The sequence below is a fragment of the Clytia hemisphaerica genome, unplaced genomic scaffold (assembly GCF_902728285.1).
Source record: "Clytia hemisphaerica strain Z4C2 unplaced genomic scaffold, Clytia hemisphaerica genome assembly, whole genome shotgun sequence".
Taxonomy (NCBI): Eukaryota; Metazoa; Cnidaria; class Hydrozoa; order Leptothecata; family Clytiidae; genus Clytia; species Clytia hemisphaerica.
In genome coordinates this window covers 2,508,086-2,529,121 of record NW_027104146.1, presented here as the reverse complement: position 1 = coordinate 2,529,121, position 21,036 = coordinate 2,508,086, and the positions used below count along the sequence as shown (strand labels likewise).

The following is a 21,036-nucleotide window of genomic DNA, read 5'->3' as shown; positions in this document are numbered from 1 at the left end:
TAAATTAATAAACCAAGATATTATTAATTTCGCCTAGTGAAAGTATTACGATCAGCTTTCGTGGTGAGTCGTTGCGGCGGGTCGGAAAATTCTTTTGAAAAAGCGAAAGTAGATTATCGGTGGACGAACTCACTAAAATCAATTTACAAATTACACCCTCGAGATTTTGCAGATTTTCTTTGGATTACGTCATATATCGCTGTGTCTTTAGCTTCACAGTTTTGATTCTTTCTTTATTTTCTTATAAGCATATACTTTATAAGAATCAAATCAATAACTCTTGATAGACGGTGATATACCTTTCGGTAATTAGCTCTTAGAAAGTAAACAAGGGATGGTGCACAATATGAGCATATTTATTTTTCTTATAAGCATATACTTTATAAGAATCAAATCAATAACTCTTGATAGACGGTGACATACCTTTCAGTAATTAGTTCTTACAAAGTAAACAAGAGACAGCGCACAATATGAGCATATTCATTTTTCTTATAAGCATTTTCTTAATTTGTTCTTAATATTTTTGCCATTAAAGTCTTATGTTCTTATATAGTTTGTTCGCATAATAAAGTGTTAGATCCGCAATATATGATCGTTCACAACCACATTCAAGTTCAATCGTCCAATTGAGATATCTCGGCATTACCTTAAGGACATATAAGTGAACTAATTTTAGCAGGAACTAATTTTCGCAGTCGAAAAAATTGAAAAAATCACATTTCGTGGAAATCAATTTTTGCGGTTTCTCCCTTTTTCGCACACATTTCTTTTTTTTTCCTTGGGATTTTTCAAAATTTTTGATGGGAAATGGTCAAATTTATAACTTGTGGATTTTAATTTTCGCGATTTTGCCGAAAAATCACGAAAAAAGCGACAATTAGTTCCTGCTTAAATTATTTAGCATAGCACAAAATGATTAGTTGTTGAAAGTGTTTAAAGGAAATATAACTTTAACAAAACTGAATCGGAGAATAATAAACTCTATAAAACGTGCTTTCGACCAGCAGTAAAGGCGAGGATTAAAAACAGAATAAGTAAACAAGTTCCAACAGCAATAGCAACAATGGCCAACGTTTTTGTTCGTCGAGAATGGATATCAGCAGCTTCGTAGTTTCTCATTGTCATTGCCATATCAACCTGGATAAAACGTGAAAAAATATATATGAATGATTAAAGGCTTGGGGAGAGGAGAATTTTTTTTCGCGTTGGTGCAATGCAACATGCTCCATCCCACCCTTTTTTTTGTTTCATGGGACAAAAAGTGAGGGAAATACTCAAAAGCATAGACAAAGCAAGATACCTTGCAAAATTTGTGAGGGAGTGCACACGTTTATGACATATCCATTATCTTTTGATGAAACAAAGACAATAATTACAGTGTCGTAAAAACCGCTCTCATCCATAAATTTTGCAGGGTATCTCGCTACGCCTATGAAAAGACACGCTGATTTTGTCCCAGGGACAAAAGTGAGATTTCACTTTCATTGCTAGAAAGAAAAATGGGAGATTGCAGGCTCTCTGTGTATTCTTTTCATCCCCACTCGAAATTCAATTTAAATATTGCACTCCAAAACCATCCACACTCTGGATTTTTTAACATTGAATAGAATTTCTATCCCCATTGGGATTTCAAAAAGAATCTTTATCCCCACAGAGGAAAAAAGTTTCACCGGGGCTGTGAGATAGGGGTGTGATAATGGCCAATAATGGTAGCCACTTACGTGATTCGATGATGCGACAGCAGCCATACCTATTGGACAACAACAGTACGTACATCCTGTGCATATCAATCCTGTGCAAGCCAAGCATTTATGGTTAGATGGATAAAATTCCAATGATTGCATCTGAACAGGAAATCCAACTGGATTCTATAAATATGAAGAAATTGTAGTCAAAAGATCAAAGTTACTTTTCTGCTAAGAGTAGAAACTAATAAAGACATTACCAATTTTCTGAAAAACGGATCCGAGCCCTACTCTTTTTAGTTTTTTTGTTTCTCTGTTACAAATCATTAAAGGTTTTGTATTTAAAAATAAAAGTGATATCGTTTGCTCCTCTTCAATTTTATTTAGCAAGATTTTTCACACTGGTTTGACACGGATGTGGAGCAAGATTGATTAGAAAGAGGAAAAAAACATTTTTTGCTTATATCAGCATACTATAACAATAGACGATATCGGCTTAACGAAATTCTCCCCGAATGATTACCCATGATGCATTGCGCAAAAAAATCAGTAAGTCAATATTGTCCGTGAATTTTTTTGCGCAATGCATCATGGGTAATCATTCGGGGAGAATTCGGAAAGCCGATATCGTCTATAGACAGACACTGTCCTGATATGAAATATGTGTCTACATTGAGAAAACTAATTTATACATATAAATATATTGAAGACTTTTTTCACAAATCATGAAGATTCAAACTTAGCCATAAGTTACGAACCTGCTGTAAAGGTATTGGTTGATTTGCAATTGGCGTCATGTTAACGCCTTCATTGTGCTGGCGCTCGTACCCTGGGTTTCCTGTAAACAATCGAGGCAAAAATATTTTACACAGCCTTAAGTAAATTCATAAGAGCGTAAAAAAATTATTTTTGATCACTTGAACAGTTTCTTGTAACAGTGTCAATTTTGAGCCCGACGAGGGGACCCCAAGTATTAACATTCACATCAATTTTTTAAATCTCGCATAATAATTTTAATGGAAATTAAGGAAATTTCGAAAAATCATGCGCAAAAAAACAAAAACCAAGTAATTAAATGTTAATAGTAAATAGTGTAATGTGCCATTTAAAAATATTTTTACTATTTTTATACCGTGAAAATTGAAAGAATTGATGTCCTTCAATTAAAATTAATAAGAGTCTCTTAAACTCAAACCTCTACGGCTCGAATGTCTCGCTGAACTTGAACAAGTTTTCTCGTCACTTCAGTTAACAATAGCGAGGTTAAGCAAGTGTTTATTTAGACCGTTCAATGCGATACCGTAGGCCTGTACATAAGATTTCACTTACATGGTTTGCTTTCGCAAGTTATGTACACAAAATAATCCCGTGCTTAACCTCGCTAATGTCTTATAAACCTTACCCCATAACCCAAAATGTCCTTAACTCGAACAAATTTATTCCCCTCGCGACGGTTCGACTCATAAAGATAAAGACTGTTTAGAGTTTCACTGTAGCAGATTTTTGAGCTAGCTCCTAAATCAAATTTATGGCAGCCGAAAAATTCCTCTTGCCCGTATGACATGACACCCCCTTCTCATAGACCCACTGGGAACCCTTCGCACTGTAAAAATTGGCCAAAATGTCGTCCCCGGTGGAAGATTATACTCTGATTTTCGTCTCCGCTGAAAATAATCATATAAGCAAATCCCCACTGCAAAATATTGTGCTATTTTTTCCATCCCCACTGAATTTTCTGGCTAGAAGACAATGGAATTCAAATCCCCAGCCAAAACTACCTTAAGGGAACTTATTTTGGCGGGAACTAATTTAGACGAAATTCGCCAAATTTAGTTCCCGCCAAAATTAAATATTTTGCTCACTCGCCAAAATAAGTTCCCGCCAAAATTAAATTTTTTGTTTCCTTGCCTAAATAACCCCTGAAATTCATCAAAATTGCTCAAAATAAGGCAAGATAGAACAGATTTACGCTGTCATTCGCCAAAATTAGTTCCCGCCAAAATTAAAAAAAATTCACTATTCGCCAAAATTAGTTCCCGCCAAAATAAGTTCCCTTAAGGTAACCAAACTATTGGAATATCAAAATATCCATCGATTTTTGGTCCGTTATTTTTACCCCTACTAGCTGATTAAATCCCACCGGCTCTCTGAGAAGGGGGTGTAGTATGAAAAAAATAAGTTCCCTTAAGGTAACCAAACTATTGGAATATCAAAATCTCCATCGATTTTTGGTCCGTTATTTTTACCCCCACTAGCTGATTAAATCCCACCGGCTCTCTGAGAAGGGGGTGTAGTATGGAAAACGTCTAGATACCTTGGTTGTTCATAGCTTTATAATGTTGTTTTAGCTCTTCTTTGGTTTCTTGGCTGAAATTGTCTTTTCTTCTTGTTATGTGATCCTGCTCCTCTTGTTTATCAATGTATTCTGCTTTTCTCCTGCTCCTTCAAAGTTCAAGTACTTGTTAATTAAAGGAGGAAGATTTTTTGGCAAGTGAAAGTTACACGATTGTAGAGAGCTATAAGTTTATCCATATGACTTATATGTAAATAAGCTCTCTCCCTCACATGTCTTTAAACACTGCCAGATCTGACAATTATGAAGGCATGTCATAAAATTAACCAATTCCATTCAAGATGATTGCTTTAAGTGATACACATGGAAAAGGTATTTCTCGTTAATCACCGGGTATGTTAAGCGAACATGTGCTTGAGATATTTGACTTTTTCAAAGCTTGATTTACACTTGAACAGTCTAATTCAATAGTCAAATCAACGGAAACATGGCCCAAAATAATATTTCAATGTATACACCCCTTTCTCACAGACCCGGTGGGATTTTATCAGTCAGTAGGGCTAAAATAACGAACGAAAACTTGATGGGGATTGATATTCCCATGTTTTTTATGGCTGGGGATTAAAATTTTTGTTCATTCATACTTGACTTTTGATAAATCAAAATTTCAAAATAACATCTAGCATCTTTTCCATCGGATACGGAAGCTTTGGCCAAAATTTTCCATTGAGACGAGTTTCTAGTGGGTTTGTGACACAAGCAAGTTTCAAATATCAATGGAAAACTTTTTTCTTGTAAAAACCAAGCTACTGGGAGGAACCGTCATCGATTCAGAACTTTTAGAAGCTCGAGTGAGTATTTTTTAATCTTTCAGGAATCTTTGCGTCTATGGGGCCGTCCACATAGTGCGCACTAAATGTCGAGTACCCCCTCCCCCATGCGCAAGCGGACGCAATTGGCTATACCCCCTCGCAAGTACGTACTTTTTCATTCCCCCTCTTCCCATCGGTTGAAGAAAATTTCGAATTCAAATCGTGTGGTTCGGACCTTTATTTCATACATGAAACTCAATGTTTATTAAGAAACTTTTTTTTCTTTGATGCGTATAAGCGTAAAAGTCGACAAAAAAACAAGCAAAAAAAAGCTATGAAAAAACTTTCTCTGCGTACGTACATTTTCCTTTGACCTCTAACAGCAGACGCTTTTGAGAAGCCCCCCCTCCCCCTTACTGCGTACGTACTATGTGGGCCCCCATGGGGACACAAAATACATCCTACAATTTTATTTTTCGTTTTCCACTGGATGTTGGTTAAGTAGTGGAATACTGAGGTAAAACTTAGATCCACATCTACAGAAATTTTCCTAAATGTTCGGTGACCCAGTACCTTAATGATAGCAGGTAGCTCACCTTATCCTCGGAGTGTTCGGAGGCAAACGGATGATGGACGGTATGATACCCCCTTGATACATTATTTTTTACCTTCAAAAAATTACCTGTAAGAGACCTAAACACTTAATTTCTCAATATTTAGCTTTTTCCTCTTTTTTTGGAACCCAAGATTTCCGGTTTTCAAAAATCATGCTTGGTCAACCCCTCCCGCGATCCGGCAAAACTAGGGTCCCCTGACCCTCGAACCTCTTTACTGGGTCGATTATACCCGTTTCATTTGTAGCAGGTAAAAGGAACCATTTCGAAACCTTGACAAAAAGAATGTAGTGTATAATGACCCATATCTTATTGACAATTGATAGGCAAACAATCATTATTAAAAATTCTTAGAAAGTAATTAAAACATTATCGTTAAGAAAAACACGACCATGTTGACATGGTTTTTAATTAAGTTTTTTTGGCAATATTTAACATCTGTAATCGCGTTTACGTAAATCGGTGTTGTTTGATGAAAGAAATATCTTGGTTTCGTGACTCAGGATTTTTCCACGAAATTCTTATCTTCTCAATTATATCCCAACTATTGTGACGAAGGGAAGTTAGGCGATTGGGGTCAACTTTTAGCTATTGATGGGACCTCTCAGATCACTTAATCTTTTCCTTCGATCTGGGTATCCCTTATTAGAGATAAGTCTATGGACACTTAGTAATGGTACACTAATAGATTTCAATCAACATCAATTCTGTTTCTCCAATTAACTAATAACTATCAAATAAGTGTAATATAATTAACATCAAATAAATTAAAGTTCTGTCATTCAATTAACGATAGTCTCCTTTCAAGTCCTTCTCCTTTTAGTTCTCCATTGCAATTCCTTTTCCTTCGAGCCCTCCTTTCCAAGTCCTTGATCTCTTTTCTTTGCTCGCTCATATTTTCTCGCCCACTTCAGGGGTCTGAGCTCGAGGGCCTGAGTCCCACTCCATTAATGTATATTCATCTTTCAGTTCATTAACATCGTGTAGGCACAGTCCCAGTCTCTCTTTGCATTATTTAGCAATGTTTAATTTATTAGCTTCACACTATAACCAAACTTGGTTTAAAAATCAACCTTAAATTGCCTTTTTATCTCTAAAACATCGGAATTCCTTCATATTTTCAAGTTTATGCTATATTGCTATCTTTCGTTATTCTTTTGAACATTTTCATAACAATTAATGGTGTACCTTTATCAGGTAGGTCTATTCAGCATGTTGCTTGTGTTCTTCTTTTTAGATAGCACCGTTCAACTAAAGAAGGTCAAAAGGAAAAAGAAGCCAGTAGACTGATTGATGAAAGCAGAGGGAGACAATAATGAGCTTATTCCCCGGGGGGATGGGTAGCTAGGCCAAGTAAAGGGTACATTTATATGCCTCCCTGAAGGATGCCTTTTTGGAAACTTGCAGCCCCTGTAAAGGTTGGGGAAATCAAATCTTTTTGCACCTAAAAAATCCAAAATTTGGCCAAATTAGTCCAAAGTTATTAAAATAAAATAAACAAAATTTACCAATTTATCTTCCTTTTTAGTCCCGCTCAGGGTCCAAGAACGCGCCTCCTTTTTTTAAACGCCCCCTTCGAATAAATGGTGACCTTGGTTAAGTCCCATATTGCGAGTATGTTTGGTTCCCCTCGTAATTGGCTATACTCTGAAAGCACAAATAAGGTTGCCAAGATAGCGGTGTTCAAGTCTCAGAAAAATTTTAACTTCCTCCTGCCCGACAGATATTGGTTGCCGGCAACCCTATTTCTAGTTTATGTTACTTGAACACTAGCAGGGGACTAAAGTTTCCCAAAACCGATGATGGGGTAGCCAAATATGTCAACGCCAAACTTAATTGAAAAATGTCTCACTCTACTGTACTCCACCCAGAAGAGCGAATTTAGAAATTAAAAATAATATCTTATTTGAAAAAAAAGTGAGGGATCAGGCCCCCTACTCTGTTCCATGTTTATCGCTTTCGTAGTACACTATGTGTGCATTGTCTGTTTGATAAAAAAACTCTCAAACTGAGACCTCTGCGATGATTTATAGATATCAACACTTCTTTTATCTTCTCCCCTCTCTCACCAACACTCTATCGCAGCGGTCGGTTTGAAAAATCTCAAATGAGAAAAGACAATGACAACATTCCCTTTACGGCAATGAACTTTGAAATAAGCCGTAGATACTTGGTTTGTGCACAGACAACATGCCCCCTCCCGGCAGCGTGGGCCCTGTTGTCGGCTTCTTTAAAAAATACAGCCTTTAATCCTATGGAAAATGAGAACAGTCGTGAAAAAGACGTGTATTCTTCGTTGAATCTCAGAGATGCTGTTTTGATATTTAAGAAATATCTTTTCCATCTTTTAATGCTTATAAAAAGACGGGAATTTTTATTATATCTTGGCAGTGATTAAAAAAAGATTTTCTGCTTAAAGAGCTATGTAATGTCATTATTTAAAAGGAGGAAAGATAAGAATCTATCAATATCTCTACGTCATTCTTGTATTTTTAAGAGGTATACATCAAATATGATATAATGATATAAAAACGTGGTGAAAAGATTATACTCGAGTATGGAGGAACGTATTCACGAACAATTTTTAGAATTGAAGGCTCGTTTGATCGACACAAGCCAGTTCATTGCACAGAACTCAATCTACCAACAAATAAAGAAACAGAGTGCTAAGAGTTTGAAATCACAAATCTCTCAATTCAATTTAGGTAATGGCAAAAAGTTTCAAGATCCAATCAAAGCATCTGAGTACTTGCTGCAAAGAGAATATGGACAAACGTTTTTGTTCGATGAGAAACTCAACCAACCTGTCTTCATCCCACCAGTTTTTACATCCTCGCAATCTGCTGACAAAGCAGTTTTAGATTTCAATGTGGATAGCTCTATACAACAGACACTTGTCAATTTAAAACGTGACCAACCTGATTTCTGGTTCACTAAGGATCTTGAAGCTTTCATTCAACTTCATCAGGACTCTGAAGGTCGGTTTAAGAAACTAGATGAAATATTTCATCCATGGATTTTAAACATGAAATTAAAATATCTTGCTATTCACGAGTTGAAAACTGACGAACATGAACTGCATCTTCCTTTGGCAATCGAAGATAAAGCTACCCTATTGAAAGATTTATTCGTTGCATTACCAAGAGATTCTGAGCTGCGATTGGATTTATCATCCATCGTCAATAAAAACACTGGAAGGATTGTTGAAAATCATTTGAAAAATAAGCAGCCGACTGATTCCAATTTGAAGTGGTTCTTCAATCTAGATCTTGGTGATAGAGGAAATCGAATCGAAAATTGGTTTTTCGACCAATTATTGGACGCTGATGATGAATTAGTGAGTGATCTAGTTATTTTACAATCTGTCAATTTCTTCACCAATTTGAAGAACAAGATGCACCAAGAGTATGACTTTCTTATCTTCTCGTGGTCTCGTAAACTCATCATAGGTGTGGAAATGAAAAGAAAAATCTCCATGAAAGCATTTGAACAATTAGAAAGATATCACACGCTCTTTGAAGAACGATTGAGTGACCAATTGGAGTCAGGATGGATCTTCTTCCCTGCTGTTTGCGTGGAGAATTCATCCACTCATTTGATTGGTGTATCACCTCATTTCATTACAATAGAAACAAACATCGTGCAATGGCTTGGTCAAATATTGGCTCGCTTTCCTACGTGTCGGTATCAGGTATGTCTGTTTAATATTATTGTAAAACCTGGCTCTAGCCACCTATAAGATGTATGAGTTTTGGCAAGTTTGCTTTGACCAGGCTTATGGCTTACTCTTCTAGCCTAAAAGGACATGTCTGTTTTCTTCAAGTCGGTTTATTTCATGGCGGTGATAACAGGTTCAAGCCTCTTCTCTTCTATAATCTTTTTTATTCTTTTTCTCCTTGAAATAACAACATCGATGAAAATCTCGCAATTGTTGTCTAACAACTTTTTAGTTACCCCTCATTCACCCCCTGGATCAATTGAAGAAGATATTGCAAATCATCGTTTTTACCGTCCATGTGTCCAAAAAACACCAACCACAACCTATCACCCAATCTAACTGGGTGCAATACATCGACCAAACCATCCAAACACTCTCCAACAAAGACAACATTGTCTTTTATTCAGCCAATCAATTACCCGTTTTCGTCGGCGGCAATTCTCGTTATAATAAACTCGTCATAACCGGTGGTTTTGGGAGTGGCAAAAGTTTTTTGATGCAAGAGAAGGCGTTGGTGCTTAGCCAGCTGCCTGAATGTAAAGGACGTATAATGTACGTGTGCAGATTCAAGCATTCAGAAAATGGTAGTTTGTTTTATCATTCTTTGAAGCAGCAATTGGAACCACATGGAATTCTTGTTAAAACGACTATTAATAGCGTAAGTTATTATACTTTTAATGACAATTTAACGTTAATTTAACGTGCTCATTAGTGGTAATTTTAAACAATTGTTGCCTGTACTCTAGACTAGTATAGTCGTTGAATGAAAATCATCACACCGGAAAATCTTACTAGAGTGGTAAAATCGGGAAACCGTATCTAGAACGATATTCTCAAATTTCAATGTTATTTTCCTTCTCTCTCGCGCGCTAATTCCCGTGTGAACGTTTTTCCGATTATACCTAGCCAGTACCCGACTCCTAAATTTTGTTGCGCGCGGTAAATAACAGACTTGTTTACAAGTCTACCTGTACTCTTTTGTTGGACCTACTTCGGAGGTCCTTTAAATTAACCGATGTTCGTCCGTCCATTCGCCTGTTCGTCTGTTACCAGCTTTTCTCAATGTTGACTCATTAGTTTTTTCTTATTTTTTGCACAATGATGCAAAGTGGCAATACCTAAAGTGTACCTGAGCACGATTTTCGAAAAGAATTTCTTTTCGGCCGAAAATGCTGGAAAAATGCCGAAAAAAACCAGTGTTTTGGCATTTTCTCGAGATTTCATCATTTATTTTTCCGATTTTTGGCTCAAAAATGCGTATTAGCTTATAGCAATGCCCGAAATGTGGCCGAGTCGGATTTTTGAGAAATTCTTTTTCAATTCGTAAATGCTTAAAATTGCCGTTTTTGCAGATTTTCATTGGGCTTTTTTTGGCCTTATATTTCTTTGTTATTTCTGTATATTTCTTATGCCCATCATCAAGCATGATTCGATTGCCAATAAAACTGATTTTTGCAACCGGAACTTTCTATTTTTCCCCTACTCCACTTCCCTCCCCCCCATCAACAATCAATGATGAAATCTAATGCGTTATGCATTTTCGCTAACAAAAGCTTTATTTTCTAACTGATTACTTTCATTTCTCTCCTTATTGCCATCTAGCTTTCATCATCAGGTAAGTCCATTCAGCATCTAGCTTGTGTTTTTTAAAAGCATCTGCACAAAAAAAATTAGAAGGATCACTGTAAGTTTAAATTGGATAAACCTAAAGCATCTACGGACAAATCTTCATCTCAATATTTTCTAACCTAAAGTTTATAAAATAACCCACTTTTAATTTTTCAGGATTGTCAAGGTGACTTGTTAAAGTCGATCAAGTCCAAAGAGATAAATGTTCTATTTCTCGATGAATGGGCAATCGACGAAGAATTTATCAGCAGTCTTCCTTCATCAGTTACCACTGTATGGATAGCACCGAACGTAGCAAGTCAATTCAACAATTTTCAAGAACGACTCCAAAAAGAAGGATTTCAGCTCCTTAAACTATGCCTCAATCTTAGAAACAGTAAGGAGATTGTCAAAGCATCGAAAGAGCTAGCTGAGGAAACGCATTATCGATATCCGGAGGGTCTCAAAATGCCGCCTGAGAATTTCCCACGTGGTCAAACACCTGTAGTTGTCAAGGATGTTGAAGTTGCGTTGGCGCTAGCTCTAGATACGAACCATGATGGCGGAATTCTTGTGGCTGTTGGTGATGGAAGCTTCGAGGATGACATCGAGACAATATCTTCGTACACTGTGTGTGGTCAAGTCATGCGTTACCAGAGAGGCAACATAACCTTCCATGAAAATTGTGATCCGTATCGATTTTTGAAAACAAGAGGCGCCATTTTGGTTACAGATCATTTCTTTATCACCGGTTTTGAATATCCAACCATTATCTATATCAAAAAAGATGCAGTACCTATTCAAATTTTTGTCGAAGAGCACGAGTGTAACCTTTATCTACGCTGCACAACGCAATTGATCATTGTCGACAAATGCAAACAAGAAGCGTCAACTGAGATGCAGCAATTGTCGAAGATTTTTAATAAATATGTTGGTACATTCGACTGGTGTCCGTTAGCGTCTGTTCAAAAGGTTGTAGACGTGCCTAAAGAATTAGTTGAAGAACGGGAGATATACAAGCATGCAATTGAGGAAAACTGGGGCAATAACAACACTGAGGTAGGTGTCATGTCGAGTATCAGAAATGAACACCCTCATGGCCTTTTTGGTTTCATGCTTCGTTGTTTCAAGCTTCTTTTACCAGCGCTTGAAGACAACGAGGATGAAAATGCAAGAATCATAAAGAAATGCTATGCACCTGGTGGGTTAGAAGAGCTTTATTATCGTTGTTTTAACAATTATGCGACAGATCCGACAGTATGTACGATTTTTATGGAAAGAATCGTTGAATTGTTGGAACTGGTCATGGCCGTTTGTAAATATGTTGGTGAAATTGATGATTAATAAAATCTTCAAAAATACGAAAAAGGAGGAACTTCATTGACTGGCTAATTTTTACGCTGTACCTTATTGTACCCATTTGTTAATATTTTTCAATTTTAAAAATAGTTGTATTTCCATTTGTTGTGCGCGCTTTTGTGATAATTGCGCCAATTCGTAATATGTACCTGCGCAAATTTGTAAAAATTGTTTCGCTATTTTATAATGCCTACGTGCAAATTTGTGATAACCGTTGCGCTTTCGACTGCGCTTTTTTTGTAATTTCCGACTGCGCAGAAATGTAATACTACTTCCCTGATTTGGATTTTTTTTAAACATAGAAGGAGCATATTTTATCCTACTAAGAAAATATTGAAAAAAAAAGAATCTTGATCAGTCTTGATCATTATATAGCATAGTATCACTTTTGTAAGGTAAACTCGATAAATCATGATATAGTAAATATTTCTTGTTTAATTCAAAGTAAACAATATACATGCTTCCAATGTCTGTACGCAATATTCTCTTTTCTTTGTAAAATCATAGTATAAGAAAGCTGCGGCTGGAATGAGTGGAGCTGAATTTCTGTTGTTCTATCTATGTCGTAAGAACCTATTTTGTTATGGTTCAGTGACAATATACATTGCCAGTTTAAAATCACTTTTAACAAACTCCCTAGTAAGACGTAATACAAATCTCTTGATAGTTCACGCATTCATAAGATCAAAGTGGCGTACTGTATAATCAGGACCTAGACTGTACCCTGGGTGGTTAGAAAACCTGGACCCCAGACCCTTACGAAAACACGGACCCCTGTAAATTTTGAGAAACGCGGACCCCTTCCTTCGAATTTTTGCGAAAACAGGGACCCCCTTAAATTTTCGAGAAAGTACAGACCGTCTCAATTTTTTGTGAAAACACTCTCCCTCTGCTACCATTTAATCAAAAGGAAATTTTGACAAGTGCTTTGACTTTAGAATTTTAAACATTGGTAGATATGGATAGTAAGATGATTTGCAAAATTTTGGTTCGTTTACCTGTCTAATTAGTATTTTACAGACCAGAATGCAAACTTGACCAAAATCATGTATTTACTTGATTGACTCGTTCGATTTGACTAAAATTTGTTCCTTGAGGCTGATTTGTCAAATAAAAAAGACTAGGAAGGCTAGGAACAGAAAAACTCTTTCCCATGAGTATTTGGTACTTTGCAGACCAGTCTGTAAAATACAAGTTGACCACCTGCTGGAACCCAGGAACTGCTGGACACTTTGACTTGAAACTTGAAAGTGATAGATACTGACCATCTAAGACAATGTGTAAAATTTCAATTTAGTCACGTGAGCGGTTGGTACTACACTTAATCGTGCCATCCATTCTATAAAGATGCTGTTAGTGGACCCTGAGCTAGTGTTCAAATAACTATCAACAACTTTTTACAAGGATCCATATTTGAAATTCAACAGCTCAATACTTCCATCTGTATACCAAGGACCTCCTTTCCAAATCTCCACATCTTCCCAAATCAAACATTCCAAATTGACAACATTAACAAAATACCAATGATTGATTTTGCTTACCAAACTGCATCTTTCACCGTATTTCCTCATTTCAACATAAACGCTATACTCTTTTCCAGGGTTTATTGTTTGGTGGAAATTTCTTGTATATCTAAACAAATATCCACCATTTGATCTCGTCACCATGGCCAGTTCAAGTTTCTTTGTTGATCGATTCAAATGAAATCCCGGTAAATCACTTCCTGAGGCTGGATCTCTACTCTCGATGTTTTTTTTCTTGAAATGAATGATGGAAACCCAATCACTTGTGGTGTATTCGGTCACTTTGAAGGTGAATAGGACATACCAATACTCTGGAAATACTGGAATACTCTCCAACAGTTGGGTTCTGATTTCTTGTCCTAGAGGAATAAAATTGAAATCGGGTCTTTATCCAAACTCTTAAAGTAGGGTCTTTCTTTAAAGGTCTACTGATATTTTGATCCATTTTTGCCCTTTTAAAGACTGATAGGCTTTTGAATAAAATGAAAACAATTTACCTTCGCTCGATTGCTCTTCAAATCTAAGATGTCTGACTTTTCCTTTTAATGATGGTTGAGATGGACCAGAGATGAAAAGAAGGACGTTCTCAATCACCAGAGGATCTTTAATCGTTCCAAAATATTCTCTTCTCCGGTCAATGTTCCAAAGGAGTTGATAGGAGTTATTGAATTTGAAGCATGAAAACTCCATCGTTGTATATTTTAGGAGGATAGCTGGTACATTTGATTTTATTGTGTCCAAAGATTGTAAAGCGAATGTGAACTTATTGGTGTTTGCCTCCAATCCAATACCAAGAATATCATGACCTTTACCAGGTTCTATCTTAATGAAATTCATGATTTGCGCATCAACAAAGTTGAATTCCTCAACATATACTTTGAACGATAATTTCCATTGTTTTGGCATTCGTGTTTTTATCAAGAACTTGTTCTGCCTTATTGGAGTTGTTCGTTCTGGTTTGGATAGAATAGAAAGCTTTTTATGAGATTTTAGGCAGCATTTTAGAATTTGCAATATGTGTTAATCATCATGAGACAAAATAAACGACTTTTAAAAGTGCAAATCTCTAGTCTGACTCACAGATATCTAAAAAACTGCACGGAGCGTGAATCCTTTAGTGAATGCAAGTAACGTAGTAGCGAGCACCTCGCTAAAAACCGGGATTTTTCATCTCTTTTCTGCGTAGAGAGAAAGCCGTGACGTCTAGTATAGGCTAGCAGCCTAGCAAATCTGATGCTTTTACGTGGTGTTGCGAAACATCTTACCCGGAATCGTGAAATTTCCACAACTGGACTTTTTTATTAAGGCAGGGTAAAAAGTACCAACCTCTTTCGAATTCAACCTTCTCGCCATCTGCATCATATTCTTTACCAACCACATCGTTCTAAAATGAATGGTTTGGTAGCTTACTTAATAGAGACACTTTGGTAGTTTAATAATACAGCTACTGCATCTTTAACTATAAAATCTTGCTCCCAGAATATCCCCTGATAGGAAATTAACTGTAGTGATTACAACGTCCGTTGAAAATTGAAGCTTTTAATGATGGACAAAAACTACATGATCTCTGCTTTCATAGCAAGTCAATGACCTCTCGCAGCTGGCAGACAACGTTGGTTCAACGTTCGTCTAACGTTATGTGGACGTTGTGAACGTTAGATAAACGTTGAAACAACGTTGTGTGCCAGCTGGGCTCCTAAGTTTTTCTCGGGATTAAAATCTTTTACAGTTTCATTCACATTCTAAGTTGAGACCGGTAATCATATGTGGTAATGTCAGAGTAATTTAATACACGCTTGTTTTCTTTATAAAACCATGAAGAGGTTGAAACTTGGTCAATGCCTAAGAACAATTTCTGTAGAACATCAAGCCTTGGGTTTCAGAAATTTCAGATCATATCTTGACCTAGAATTTTAGAGTCTGGGCCATAGATTGATAAAGCTTGAAGGGCTAGATATTGTGCTTTCGCTAAAAAGTGTGCCGAGGTTAGGTAAGAAATCTTACCAAAATCACGTGACATTACGATAGAATTTCAGCGCTTGACCAATCAGAAGCTTTACGGGTTTTGGAAAACAATAGCAGCAATATTTTTTGCAATATTCACTTTTTTTACTTGGAAGAGCTTAAAGCACTCCGGCTAGCCCTTCGGGCTTAAAAATCTATGGTCTGGGCCAGAATTTACTTGCTCTTATAAAAAGATTTGTACTGGTTCTTACAGCTGACTTTTCGAAGTATCTCCACCCAGTTTCTTTTACAAATAAAAACGTTCCATTTAAACTCGACTCTTTCTTCGAATTCAAAATGCACCATTTTCTTTCAACATGGTAATTAACAGAAATACAATGTGGATGTGACGCACAGCTAAAAATACATTCCACTTCTCTCCGAACGCTTTGACCGTATATCTCAGCGCCAATTAATCTCTTGTTCCTCAAAGCTTTGGTGAATTTGACGCCATTTAATAAATTTCCATTGGATATAGTAATCCACATGGCAATACACAAAAAGAAACTTAGTTTTCTATCCCTGGTAAGGAAAGTCATGTTTCCAAGGTCGTCAGGGTCTGATTTGGATGATTTTTCTCTCGATTTGTTATAACTTATAACAAATTGTCCATGTTGTTATTAAAAAAAAAGAAGCATTAATCAATTCAGAATTCAATTCAATTGATTTCGATGTGAGGAAGATGGAAAAAACTGAAGAAAAACATTCTCTACTTTTACGTTCCTGTTAAATTATCTTTTCTTGCTTTGATGTGCTTATCTTTCATTAAACGTTTTTATATAAGAATGAAGCATATTAGAATACGAAGTTTCTAAGCGACTACAAAGTTAAGAACGACTTGAAAAGCTGGATAGAAAAATGAGGAAGTATTGATACCTTAAGGGAAAAAAATGAATCTGTCGGGAACTTATTTTGATGGATTTTGACCAATTCCGCCCAAATCCCTTCCTTTGAGATGAAACTCTAACGTTAAAAATCAATTCCTAATGAAAAACGTCTAAAAAATAATTATTTTAAAGTTTACATTACTTTCCATTTTCACAAGTATACTAATTTATTTTGATTATTTGAATTATGATAGATATTTGATACTTGAGATCTCTCAATTTCAACATTAGGAAATCTTAACCCAAAATTATGTAAAAAAACAAGTAGAATTATTGAGATCCTTTGCTTCCACGTTGTTTCAACGTTTATCTAACGTTCACAACGTCCATATAAACACTAGATGAACGTTGAAAACAGCGTTGTGTGCCAGCTGGGTGAACTTGCAATAACTTTTTCTTGTTCGAACATCTAAATATTCTAATCTTTCAGTAACCCCCTCAGCTTATTCCTAAAATTTTGAGCTTTGCTGATTTACAATATGTATTTGGAATTTTCATATCTTTCTTGGGTCAAAAGTTACAGCTATCCAAAGCAGGTCCATTTTTCACATTTTCGGCCATTTTTAGCCTACTTTGGAAGTCTTTCGCTTTTGGGCTCAAACAGATTATAAAAATTCCAAATACATATTTGAAAACAGTGAAGCTCAAAGCCTCACAAGATTGTATATTCAAGATTTCTGGTCCAACCCGCAAGCCAGTCGTTAGGTGGCATATGATATAGTCTACACGTTATAATTTTTATAAAAACATCCAAAATTTTTGAAGCCTTCTAATGTTCTTAACTATTTGAGTTTTAAGTTTAAAAATATTCTTAGCATGTTCTTAATTCTTTGGCCATTGAAGGCTTATGTTCTTATGTAGTTTTTTCTTTAAAAAAAACGTGTACTGAAGTGATGAAAAGTCAAGGTGCCGATGTATTAGACCATGCTTAAAAAAATAACAAATATCATCAAGCACCAAATTAGCAGTCGGGGGGAAATTTTGTCCATGCGGGCAAAAAATAGTCGGAGGGGCTCCAATGTTTTACGAACAAACTCTATTTTCCGCCGCGCAACATATTGCGTTTTATAATATAGTAATGTTTGTGATTGATGTTGCAGAGCGCTCAATGAAACCAGAGCGTTTTATAATATACAACTATGTTATATCATAATATCATAATAATATATTACACGGATGATAGCATCGTCTACCGATGTATCACCTTGCAAGCTTCCAGTAATTATGTTGAATAAGTATTATGAGTCATTGTTCACAAAGCTTTTAGGGTTTTTAAACATGATACTCTTAGGTTCCAAATAAACGGGGGGGGGTTAATTGCCGAGGGGTTGGAAATTGTGCTTCTGAAAACCCCAAAATAAGGTAAATATAGGCTAGAATAAGGTTATTTAGAGCAAAATAAGGGGCCTTCTCTTTGACAGCTGAATATATTCTTGAAAATTAATAAACAGGGGGTCCTAATAAGAGACCCGCTTGTTAATTTTTCGAAAATTTTCCAACCCCTCTGGATGGAGCATGTTGCATTGCACCAACGCGAAAAAAACTTCTTGTGTCCCCAACTAAGCCTTTACTGTTTTAACTTTTTGTTAACTTTTTCCTTTGTTAACATATCAAAAGATAAAAACGAGTTAGCTCCGTTCTTGATCACGGTACGAAGTATTCCTCTTGGGATTGGTTTAAAATTCAATCACTTGATCAAACAGCGGGCAAAATGATTTCTCAACGTAAGTTTAAGTAAGAAACAATGGGAAGAAATAAAAGGTGTTTTTACTCTTGTCTCCCGAATAGACAGGGGGGTCCGAATAAGCAGGGGCGTATGAAAATTTTCTAAATTCTAATAAGCGGGGGGGGGGGAGGGTGGAATAAGAGGGGGGGGTAATTTGAAGACACAATTTTTTTAACTGATATCAATTTCAACAACAAAAAAGCAACTTTAACAAATAAACACGTAAGGAAAATTTTCATAAGTTTAAGGTCTTTCTACAATGTAATAAAATATTGAATTACTCGATGGCGGAGGGATGGATTTTTTTTCGATTACTCGGGGGGGGCGTCTATTCGGGAGACAAGAGTATACGGACCATGGTGATTGCCTAAGAATGTTTTTAGAACACTTTTTTCTTATCACGAAAACATGTTACAAATTCTACAAAGGAGTCCTTTTTATGAGGACAAGGGCTATCTGCTATCTGTAAAAAGTAGTGTCCATGGCTTTAGAACGCCATGGTAGTGTCTTTTCAATTACAAAATTCTTTTATGACAATGTAAGGCTGATAGGTATTTGCGTTTCTTATCCGTGGAGTATTTTTACATTTGAAACTTGAATATTGATTTTCTTAGCTTATCATTCCCTAAGACAAATCACTATGTAAGAAATAAGCCCAAAGCCGAAGAAAATTCGCAAACGGGCTTTTTTGCCGAAAAGAGTTTACAACAGCCAGTAGATTTTACCATAGCCTATACTAGACGTCAGCTGCATTTTTCTACGCAATGAACGTCCATTCCACTTTGCAACTTTTTCGAATGTCTTGAGCCCAGGTTTTTGGGCTCCAAAAACGATTTTTTGACGTCACTTTAAACTTTTGAAGCCCTTGCAGTAGGGAAAATCGAATTTACGTCAAAACACTTAAAAGGCTTCTATTTTTCGAAAATCGTCAAAGTGGAACTCACTAAGAAACGAGATGAAAAATCCCGGTTTTTAGTGAGGTGCTCGCGGGTTGGTCTAAAAAGCAGGGTAGCCAATTGGGGTAGCCAATTGGGCTAGGTTGTGGGGTACCTAAATATTTTACAGACCAGAATAGAAATACCGAAAATGAATGCATAGAACCACATTTTACTGACCAGGGAGCATGAATCTGATTGATACCTACATTGATCATGTATGATTCCAAAGATAAAGAAAGATATAAATTACCACGTGTTAATGCACGAGGAGTAAGAAATAGAGCTTCATTATAATAGAGCTATTTCAAAAGACCTTTTGTACCTATTATAAGCTGCCATATTTAAAAATTTTGAAAGGAATTAATTGTTTGAAACATCTAAAAACATGGTTTAAATTAAATTATAGATTCAATAACAAAGGATTGTTAAGATATGACAAGATTAGAGATCATATGGCCCAAAGGAGATTCCAAAGCTATTATCATCGAATTACAGCTTCACGGAAATAACAATTAAAAACATAAATAAAATCTCTAAATCTAAAATATTAACTGTTTTGTATATATTTTTTATTCGGGTCTGTAAATTTTCAAACGAAGCCAAGAAGGAAGACAAAATGGCGCCAGGTCTCTTGAGAAGTAACAAAGTTCAGTACCTTTGGAAAAAAGGCTATTGTGGCTGAAGTTCGAAAGGAATCTTAAATTTTATTACATGGAATCATTAACAAGATGTTGAAATAGTTATTTCCACAATAAATAGGTTTCAGATTTCAAAAGTTTAGGCACAAAGAGGTACCCCATAACCTAGCCCAATTGGCTACCCCATTGGCTACCCTGCTTTTTAGACCAACCCGGTGCTCGCTAAGTTTACCAGTCGTTTCTCCGATTTTTTCTGTTTACCGTCTTACCGCCATACTGTCTCAGTATGCATTGAATTATTTAAGTCTGTTTTAAGACTTTCAGCAATTTTGATAATCAAATCTTTTTAACCATAAAGCATTTTCTCCCAATTATTAATTAGTGGATGACTATAAAGGATTTTTTTGACGAAAGCGCTAGTTTTGATTACATATGAATTGTTTTTAATTTCCTTGATTGTTATCAACATCATTACATTCAGTTTTCTGCAAACCAAAAAATGATTACCATTACAAATTTTCTCATCATTTTTTTATATTTGACTGACTTTCATAATTCAGCAGTGCTGCAAATAACGGCCGGTGACCGGTAATTACCGGTTATTTCGTAGTTTCTACCGGCCATTCTGAAGCTCAATTTTTCATTTTGTCCGGTTAAAATTTGAAGATTAGAGACTTAGATTAATACTTAATAGCGCTTCTAATTAAAAGAGGAACAGTTTTTAAATTAAAATAGGTGTTTAGCCAATCTAATAATCCAATATCAATAAGTCAATCTGTAATAACAGACTACAAAGATGGTTCCGCCAGACCCCCTGCTCGTTACACTCGAAAAATTACCGGCCAACTGAAATTGCCCTATTTGCAGCACTGATTCAGGTATGTTTTCAAAGCTTGGCACTGATTTATTAAAATTTGTGTTTGAAGCAACTCGCATGCGTTTTAAACCGACTTGCTTATCTAAAGGAAATTATCTGTAATGATTACACTTATATTTCTCAGACAGCCGAGGGGAACTAGATTCGTGAAATGACGGGTATGCCTTGAAGCCAAAAATCTTTTTTTCCTATCTTTGACGCTTTTGCACCGACTAACTTTACTACTTCTCGCTCAGAGACAAGACAGAAAGTCGGCCGTTTAAAATTTAATCTAACACTGATAAAGTCAGTATTGACTTTTTTGCTACAATCATGGACGAAAATTGTGAGATAACCCTCCTTCCCCCCTTCCCC

At 36.1% G+C, this 21,036-nt stretch overlaps 3 protein-coding genes across 4 annotated transcripts; 1 reads left to right on the top strand and 2 right to left on the bottom strand.

Annotated features, from left to right (window-relative positions):
* Positions 1–916: 916 nt before the first annotated feature.
* On the bottom strand, positions 917–4,312 carry LOC136813922 (uncharacterized). 2 transcript variants are annotated; one of them, XM_067070438.1, is made up of 4 exons: positions 4,000–4,312; positions 2,444–2,523; positions 1,722–1,844; positions 917–1,137 (listed from the first exon to the last, which is right to left on the bottom strand). In XM_067070438.1, exons 1-4 carry the CDS (start codon positions 4,010–4,012, stop codon positions 982–984), a joined length of 372 nt encoding a protein of 123 aa, XP_066926539.1. In that variant the 5' UTR covers positions 4,013–4,312; the 3' UTR covers positions 917–981. The 2 variants fall into 2 exon arrangements, with proteins under 2 accessions (XP_066926539.1, XP_066926538.1); XM_067070437.1 differs by having other exon boundaries at positions 1,722–1,868; positions 4,000–4,306.
* A 3,536-nt stretch (positions 4,313–7,848) lies between these two features.
* LOC136813921 (uncharacterized) lies at positions 7,849–12,458 on the top strand. The gene is made up of 3 exons (XM_067070436.1): positions 7,849–9,095; positions 9,355–9,780; positions 10,908–12,458. The coding sequence occupies exons 1-3, from the start codon at positions 7,962–7,964 to the stop codon at positions 12,072–12,074; spliced, it is 2,727 nt and encodes a 908-aa protein (XP_066926537.1). The 5' UTR covers positions 7,849–7,961; the 3' UTR covers positions 12,075–12,458.
* An 853-nt stretch (positions 12,459–13,311) lies between these two features.
* Positions 13,312–14,967, bottom strand: LOC136813808 (uncharacterized). The gene is made up of 3 exons (XM_067070293.1): positions 14,939–14,967; positions 14,110–14,565; positions 13,312–13,971 (listed from the first exon to the last, which is right to left on the bottom strand). The coding sequence occupies exons 2-3, from the start codon at positions 14,516–14,518 to the stop codon at positions 13,487–13,489; spliced, it is 894 nt and encodes a 297-aa protein (XP_066926394.1). The 5' UTR covers positions 14,519–14,565; positions 14,939–14,967; the 3' UTR covers positions 13,312–13,486.
* Positions 14,968–21,036: the final 6,069 nt, after the last annotated feature.